Here is an 8,654-nt window from a genome sequence, read left to right as displayed (position 1 = left end):
CGGGAGTGCCGTGGTGGTCAGCCTGCGCCTTCGAGGAAACGGGCACGTGTGCTGGCAGTTTGGGGGCGCCTCGTTTTCTGGAGACGGCTGTGTGGAGCGCAGGGCCGCGGGGGTGGCAGGCAGGGCTGAAGGCCGAGGGGCGTTTCTGGGGAGGCCCTCCTGCCCGCCACTTTAGTTTGCTGGAGGAGAGAGAGCAGGATGGGAGGCTGTCGGGGGTCCCAGAACTTGGGTGTGCTGGGGAGGGGGCACCTGGCTGTATCTCAGGCTGGAGCCTTGGCTTGGACACACACATGCACCCTGGTCTCCATGTCATCTGTAAAATCGAGTTGGCTCTGGGGCCACCCAAGGGCTCTTCTGGGTCTGCGTGAATTCAGTTCGTATCTGTGGACCAGGCGGGGGTCCCTGGAAGCGAAGGAGGGGTGTCCAGCCTTACAGGTCCGGGCGAGGGTCCAGGAGAGAGTGGTTGTCTGGGAGGGCAGTCAGGTGCGTGTTCCCCAGCGGTGGTCACCGCGCCAGGCTGTGAAGGATGGGCACCTCTGCCTGGCGGCTGGCGGCGTGCTGCGAAGCGGCACTGCCTGTGATGCTGGGCGCGGAGCGCAGTGAGGCCGGGGACGTCCTCGTGCTCTGTGCTCTGTGCTCTGGAGGGGCACAGGAGGGAGAAGGAAAGGCTGCCTCCACCATTACTGCCACCTCGAGAGGCAGGGGTCCCCGTCGTCACACCGACTTGTAACTTGTTCTTCTCCAGGCCTCCAGGAGTGCTGCCACGGGCCAGCGTGTCTGCCCCAGAGACAGGGAGGTGGGGGGCTCCAAGCCAGCGAACGCCCGCGTAGGTGCTGGGAGCTGTGTCCTGCGGGGACTGTACCCTCTGAGCACAGAGGTTCGTCTGGGAATGGACATGGCCCAGGCGTTGCGGGGCGCCTGGCTCCCACGCGGTCTGCCTGCCTTCCTGCCTTCCGTTCCTTCGTTCCCTCATTCGTTCATCCTGCAGACCTTTGAGGCATTTGTATTAGCCAGCTCAGGGGTGCAGAGGAGAGCTAGGGGATCAGCTTGTTGAGCTGCTGGGTGGCAGGGGACGGGAGGGGGCAGGGCCTGCATGGTGATGGGGCGGGGGATGTCCCTCCACATTCGCTCCAGCCACATCCCGGTGGTGCTTGTCACTCTGTCCGAGAGGCTAAATCCATCCCTGTGCAGTCGACGGTCACACATAATAGTTGCTTGTCTGGAGAGTGCAGTGTCCCCTTCTCTGGCAGAGTGGCCCAGAGGCTCCTCACAGAGCAGGGGCGTTGGTACTGTTTCAGGATCCAGCCCGCGGTCACCCCTCCCTGACACCTGCCCAGGAGTCAAGTAATAAAAGCCCCTGTGCCCACGTATGGCCCGGTGTGTGGACTCTTTCTTAGGGCGTGCCGCTGGCTCCCCCCTCGCCGTGGCTCTGCATCCCAGGAACGCGTGAGTGCTGCAGCCTCTGTACCTCAGCTGACTTCCCTCGGGACGTGGGAAGGGGCTCCGAGTTGCCAGGCCTGCAGGCTGGGGGGGCCTCCGGGAGGCCTGTCCAGTGAAGGAAATGGCTCCAGAAACACCTACTGGAAAACCCGAGCGTTTGATGACTTGGAAGTGCCCTAGGGTGGGAGGACCAGGCGCACTCTGTCCTGAACCTTCTTCCTGAGCCCACGAAAGCCCCTCGTGCTGTCATGGCCTGTGAGGATGGAGAGGTGCAAGGGAGCAGGCCGCCTGTCACCCCAGCCCCCGGGCCGTGGCCCCCCTCACTCCTTTCCTGAGCTTTATGTCGTCCTGTGTGTTTCTGTGCATGTTGGAGCCTAGCCTGTTGTGGTTACGATCCTGGCCCTGGAAAGGGTGACCCGGCAGCCACAGAGGGCACGGGCCAGTGGGTGGTCCCGGGTCTGGCCAGCACTGGCTTCCTTCCCTTGGAGCTGGCTGCGTGGGGCCGCTTGCGCTGGGGCCCTGGCCTGTGCTGCTTTTCAGGTGGGGCTGTGGTGTTGAGGGGGAACACGGGGGGCACGAGGGGATGCTGTCGAGGGTCTGAGCTTCAAGCCAGTGTCCCAGGCCCTCCAGCATTGTCATCCGCCCCGGAGGCGGGGGTGGGGGGACCCTGCGAGGTGGGGGCAGAACCTCAGAGTCTGCGTCTCCAGGTGCAGCCCAGCCCCCACGAGGGCGTGTTCAGATGGCCCCCCATGCACCTGGGAGCACGTTCCCAGTGGCCATGCTCCTCCTCTGGGAGTCTGCGGTGCTCTGTGCCGTGTGGGGCTCTCCCAAGCAGAACAGCGAGGGACCAGGTGCCGACCCCTGGTTCCAGGCTCCTGGCCTATGCGGTGGGCACCTTGACATCCAGGAGTGGCAGCCAGCCCCTGAGGACCTGGGAGCTATTCCACCCTCCAATGGCGGTGGCCTTCGGGGTGCTCTCTGCCAGATCCCTCTTCCCAGAAAAGCCCCAAGTATGGGGCGCTCCGACCCAGGGCCTCGGCCTCCCACCCCGCATTACTGCCAAGCCAGGCTGGCCGGAGGCCCGAGCCTGTTGCACCCCTGTGGCCTCAGGGAATGTCCTGTCTCTTGGCTCCACCTCAAGGCCTCTGCCACCCAGGGTGGGTCCGGGCTCCACTGTGACTGGCCTTTGTGTCCCTGCTTATCTCTTGTTCGGCAGGGACTGTGTCTCCTGGTGTTCCTGCCACCCCACTCGGGAGGGTCAGCCGCCACCTGGCTTGGAGGAAGAGCCCCTGCTGACGTGTTATCAGGCTCGGAGCCGGGGGCGGGACCCCTGTGCCGCCCTGGCCTTATCTTCAGACCTTGGGCAGACTAGGGGGAGAGCGGGCTGGGCGATGGCTGGGCCTGTAGCAGCCAGAGACAGTGGGGTCACGTCCTCTCCAGTGGGGGCTTCGTGCTCAGTGTCTCGTCCTTGATTCTGTGTGCAGCAGTTAGAGAAGGGCGCGGGCATTTTCTGAAATGGTGGCTGTGGTGGGAGCAGGGAGCGGCAGAGGGCAGGTCTGGAGGGGGTCTGGGGAAGGCTAATGCTGTCTTGTTCACCCTTTCCCTAGTTCTGTGGCCCTGGCCTGCACACGGTGCCCACCCAAGGCCCCAGGGCCCAGGGGGCTGGAGGAAGCAGGCCTGGCCTCCACCGTGCCAGACGCCTGCCCCAGAAGCTGATGATCAGAGTCACTGGGGAGCGAGGTCACTGGGGGAGCTGCACGCGGCTCTGTAGTCAGGAGAGGCACCGCTCTGTCCCTCAGCCAGGCGAGGTGCTGGGTGCACAGAGCCGCATGGGCGGCCAGGGCAGGTGGGCCGTGGGGGCCGTCTTTCCTCGCCCTGACCCCGCGAGGGCCTTCCCAAAGGATATCCCTCAGGTGAACGCCAGGCAGGCCCTGAGCCTTGGGGGAGGGGTCCCTACAGCTGGGCAGGAGCAGGCCCCTCCCCTGCCCTGGAGTGGGGAGCAGGAATCAGGTCCCCAGGGTCTGACTTCTAAGAGTATAATTTCTACTGTCTGGCTTCTGGGGGGCTCCTCAGATGGCTCCCATTTCCAGAAGCTCAGTTAATCTTGTTTACTAGAGGTGGGCTCGGTTCACTTCTATCCAGATCTATTCCCAGTAACTGGGGGAAGGTGCCGATGGCCCTTCCCCACCTTGAGGGTCACCTGTCAGTTGCCTTCTGATGCCCCTGCTGGTGGGCGGGCAGAGACCCCAAGGCACCCAGCAGCTTGCAAAACATTTTATTGTGAGCTTCTCCAGCTCCACGGGTCCCTTGAGGATCCCAGCCCTCCCAGGCAGTGGGGCAGGAGGCTAGATGGCATGAACAGTTACCTTCGGTGTGTGTGTCCCCCTGACTCTCAAGTAACCTTGGGGTGGCTCGGGGCTGCCTGCTTCCGAGGCCGAGCTCCAGCACTTAACTTCTAAGCAAGGCTGCAGCAGAGCCTGGCAGCCGTGTCCTCTGAGCTCCCGACCCACCCATCTAGAGGCCCTCAGGCAGGTGACAGCCACAAGGTACAGCGGGGAGAGGAGGAGACTGAAGCCCCCAGAGGGGCAGGATCAGGACCTTGACTCAGGCCGTCCTGGGGCAGACTTCTTTTGCTTCTTGGTGTAGTGGGTAGGGCCAGGAGGCAGCCCCCACCTGGGACGGAAAACGCCCATTGGCAGAGCTCCTGGGTGCTTGGCTCAAGGGCTTGGTGCTCTGGCCAGGAGCCAGCCCCCTCAGAGTGAGTGGCTCAAACCCCCAGTGCACGACCATTCCCACCTGATAAGCAGATCTTGTGCCCACTTGAGGGCCGGGGGCGTGGGCGAGTGTGTTGTCTCTTAGGAAACATACCTGGGCAGGGACAAAGCTGGGCTCGGCCCCAGGGCCCAGTGACTCTCCTGTCTGGTGTCTGAAGCACGGGCTTTTTGGGGGAGACCTCTTGCTTTCAAATCTGGACTGGCTGAAAGGCCCCCAGCTCTGTCCTCTGACCAGATCCTGACCTTGAAAAGGACTGAGGCCTCTGGGCTGCTTTGCATGTGGCCTGTGGCCCTTTCTGGGCTGTGTATGGGTCCTGACCACCCCCTTCCATTGGTCATCAGCCCCACCCACCTGTCCTTGGGGAGGGCCTTCCCGCCAGGTGGGCCCTGGCTCCCATCCCACAGGGGAGGGCTGGGTGCTGCGGGGCGTCTTAGCATAGGAGGGAGATTGGGAAGTGAGGCGGGCCAGACCGGAGGCCACCCCAGACACCAGTGCTACCTGGCGGATCCCTCTGGACATGCCCAGCGAGTGACCACAGCTCTTGGCTGTGGGTGGCCTTGGCTCTCTGCTGGCTGCTAGGACTTCCCTGGGTGGCAGTGGATCTGCCTTGGTGCCTTGTGACCCGTTCTGGGTCAGGGTGGCCAGAGGGCGGCCTCCATCCTACTGCTGGGTCGCTGGCCTTCCCTCGGGACTATCCCCCACCTTGTTCCCATGCTCTGGCATCCTCAGCTGGGACACGAGGGCAGGAAGTGACTGCTTCCAGTGTGAACACCCCACAAGGAGCACCCCGGCACCTGTCCTGCCGCCGGCACCCAGCCCTGTGGCGTCTCCCCTCCCGTCTCCCACCCTCAGCCCCAGCGTGGCCCCCATTGTCTGAAGCAGGAGCACATACTTCTCTTCTTCTTAAATAGAATTCAAAAATAGGGTCCAACTTAAAAGCCAGACCACATGCCTGCAGGGAACCCTCCCTCCCTTGTCTCCTCCCCCCAGCAGCCTAAGCCCAGCCACTGTCACCTATGGCTGCCAGCTGCACGGGCTTCTCTCCCCACATGAGGCCGCGCGAGTTACCTGGAGCTGCCGTGTTTCCAGCAGAGCAGCGCACACGGGGCCTTCGTGCAGTGCAGATCGTCCTCGCTGTCCCGAAGGCCGGGGCTCCATCCTGGGCCTCCTGGCTGAGGCCGGGCGTGGTCAGGCCTGGCTCCTGGCGGCTCCTAGGAGAAGCACTGTCATTCTCCAACCACAGGGACCAACTCTGGCGGCCTGTTCTGTAGACACGCTGCAGGATGGCGTCCGATAGGGCCTCCGGTGCCCGCGGCAGGCCGGCGCGCTCGCACACGGCACCGCTTCCTGGGGACGCCTCCCTTTGCTTGCGTTTCGTTGACAATGTGACCGTCCTGGCTCCTGGCGGCTCCTAGGAGAAGCACTGTCATTCTCCAACCACAGGGACCAACTCTGGCGGCCTGTTCTGTAGACACGCTGCAGGATGGCGTCCGATAGGGCCTCCGGTGCCCGCGGCAGGCCGGCGCGCTAGCACACGGCACCGCTTCCTGGGGACGCCTCCCTTTGCTTGCGTTTCGTTGAGAATGTGATTGTCCATAAGCGAGGCTCCTGGAGGTTCATGCCGACACTGGTGGCACTGGGCCTGTGCCCACCTCTGGAGCGTGCCCTAGAGCCAGTACGCCACACAAACTGTGGCCTGTGCCCACCTCTGGAGCGTGCCCTAGAGCCACACAAACTGTCCCCCGACCACGGGGCAGGGACCACTCAGCCCGATAGAGGCGTTAAAAGGACCCACTGCTCTCTGGCCCGCTGTGGCTTTGTGACAATCGGGTGTTCTTCGAACACAGTGCTTTCACACCTGTGGGGTCACACCACGGATCGCCTTTGGCGTGCGGGTGTCCTTCCATCCGGTACTGCTGAGCGGCGGCCGCTTCAGTGGTTTCTGTTTTCTTGCTGGGACAGGCGCAGCCCTGTGGAACCTCCTGTGGCTGTGGGTGGCATCGGGCTGTGTCCGCTCACCTCCCACCCCCAGCCCTGAGCCAGGCAGCCCTGCACACACGCCATCCCAGCCTGTCAGATGTGCCCGCCTCGTGCCCCGTCTGGGTGTCGGGCTCCCTGGCATCTTCGCGGCCCCCACCCTCAGCTGTGGGAGGCAGAGACGTGGCTCAGTGTGGCTGCCCGGCTCGGAGATCTCGTGGTCTCCACCTCTCCTGGTGTCCTCCCTGGACCTTGTGGCTGTCTCTGGGGCCAGCGCGCTGCGCCCCGTCAGCCTCCGCAGGGCCTCCGCAGATCGGGACCTGCCTGGAGGGGCACTCGGAATCCTGGGCGCGTGGGCAGGCCTGGCCCTCACCAGCTCCCAGACGGCTGGCTCTTGGGGTCGAGGCAGCGGCTGCTGCTTCCCAGGGCTGCTCACCGCTGTGTCCTCCCTCTCCGTTCCAGGGCTTGGCTATGACCCGTACAACCCGGAGCTGCCCAAGCCCCCCGCACAGAGGGAGAATGGCGTCCTGGGCAGAGGGGACGAGCCCCGCTCAGACATCCTGGAGCTGGAGCTGGTCAACCAGGCCATCGAGGCCGTGCGCTCCGAGGTGGAGATGGAGCAGCGGCGGTACCAGGAGCTCCTGGAGACGGCCCGTGAGCACATCTCAGCCGAGGTCCCCGCCCTGGCGCCCCACGGTCCCGCCGCCGGCCTGGACGAGGACACCTTTCCCCTGTCCTTCGAGTACAGCCCTGGCGGCTGTGACCTGTTGAGCCCCGACGCCGGCTACCAGCCCACCCCGCTGGCTGCCCCTGCCGAGGCGGGCAGCAAGTACTCGCTGGCCGCTCTGGACCGGGCTCAGGGTCATGGCGGAGGGGGCAGCAGTGCCCTGGAGTATGTCCCCAAGGCGGTGAGCCAGCCCCGGCGGTATAGCCGCCCGGTGTCCAGCGGCAAGTACGTGGTGGATGACTCGAAGCCGTCCACAGACCTGGAGTATGACCCGCTGTCCAACTTCTCCGCCCGGCTGCTCGGCGGGGCCAGCTCCAGGGATGGCCGGGCCCCCAAGCGGCCTCGGGGCTCCCGCGGCAGCAGTGAGCCCTACATGCCCGTGCTCAAGAAGCCCTGTGACCCCTTTGGGGGCTGCGAGGCCCGGTTCTCCGACTCAGATGATGACGCTGCCACGGCAACAGGGAAACAGCCTGTCACCGCCAGTCCCCCAAGGGCCCAGGCGGGGGCCGAGAGCAAAGGCCCCAAGAAGCCGGGCTCCAGGGAGAGCCAGGAGCCTGAGGACGGTGGCCTGCGGGAGACCAAGGAGATGGCCGTGCAGTACGACGTGGGGGACCTCGGGCAGCCTCCCAAGGGCCCTGGTGGGGCGTCCCCGGCCAAGCCTGACTTCCCGGCCATCGCCTCGCAAGAGCACAGTGGCCCCAAGGAGGGGAGACCCAAGAAGAAAAATGGGGTGCCGCCGGTCCCCAGCCCTAGGGACAGTGGCCGGAAGACAGACAGGGGTGAGGACAGAGAGCATGGGAAGCTGGCCGGGAAGCCCTGTGCCGGCAAGAAGGGCCCGCAGGCTGGCAGCCACCAGCGCAAGGGGGAGCGGCCCCAAGGGACCAAGAAAAAGCCATCTCTGGCCACCTCGGTGGCCAGCTCAGGGAAAGGCCGGCCCGACCGGCCGGGGTTGCAGCCAAGCCCCACGCGTGGGGATGCCCCCCAGCTGCCAGACAGGACAGGCGGAAAGGCCCCGCCGGGGAAGCTGGCGGAGCGGAAGGCCTGCTCACTGGACGAGGGCGCCTCCCAGGCCGCCCCGAAGCTGCCGAGGAGGACCCTGAGCCACGTGGACCTCTTCGGGGATGAGAGCGAGGACGAGGAGCCAGGGCCCAGAGCGCCCGGACTGCGGGCCCCTGCCCTCCCCAGCCTCAGCTCCAGCTCAGACTCGGACTCTGACTCCAGCCTGGGCCTCGTGGCCACACGGGGGCCACACAAGCGCCTCAAGGCCACCCCGCCCCCCTCGCCTGGCCGGGCCTCCCCCTCGTCCTCCCCCTCATCCTCGGGGGCGGGCACAGACGTGGACTACGCGGCCCTGGAGAAGGAGGTCGACTTCGACTCGGACCCTATGGAGGAGTGCCTGCGCATTTTCAACGAGTCCACCTGCGTCAAGACGGAGGATAGGGGCCGGCTGGCCCGGCAGGTGAGCGCCCGGGGTGCTGGCTACCCTCCAGCGTTCCCCTGTGACCGGCACCCAGCGCCGAGACGGAGACGGCTCTTCCCTCGTCCAAAATTCAGGAACCCTCGGTGGCTGCCTGCTGCCCCCCTGCACCTTGTCCAGAAAGAGGACGCTGGCTCCCAGCCCGCCCGGCGGGGTTCCGGCCCACCCGGGGCTCCTGTGCAGCACCTGAGAGCCGCAGGACGGGGTACTGGGTACCCCCGGGGCCCTTCCCCTCCCCATCTTGTGTCTTGTTCCCCT

At 65.4% G+C, this 8,654-nt stretch overlaps 1 protein-coding gene across 1 annotated transcript in view; it reads left to right on the top strand.

Annotated features, from left to right (window-relative positions):
- The window catches only part of REXO1 (RNA exonuclease 1 homolog), a gene marked incomplete at both ends in the record, with an annotated part of 18,940 nt that overhangs the window by 2,433 nt on the left and 7,853 nt on the right, over positions 1 to 8,654 (top strand). Inside the window, one exon of the mRNA XM_025042592.1 lies at positions 6,655 to 8,378. Coding sequence (XP_024898360.1) covers positions 6,655 to 8,378 — 1,724 coding nt within the window. The remainder of the gene's footprint in view (positions 1 to 6,654; positions 8,379 to 8,654) is intronic.

Source organism: Pteropus alecto, unplaced genomic scaffold, assembly GCF_000325575.1.
Source record: "Pteropus alecto unplaced genomic scaffold, ASM32557v1 scaffold30, whole genome shotgun sequence".
Classification (NCBI taxonomy): domain Eukaryota; kingdom Metazoa; phylum Chordata; class Mammalia; order Chiroptera; family Pteropodidae; genus Pteropus; species Pteropus alecto.
Note: the sequence above shows the minus strand (reverse complement) of the source record. Positions and strands in the feature narration are given on the sequence as shown.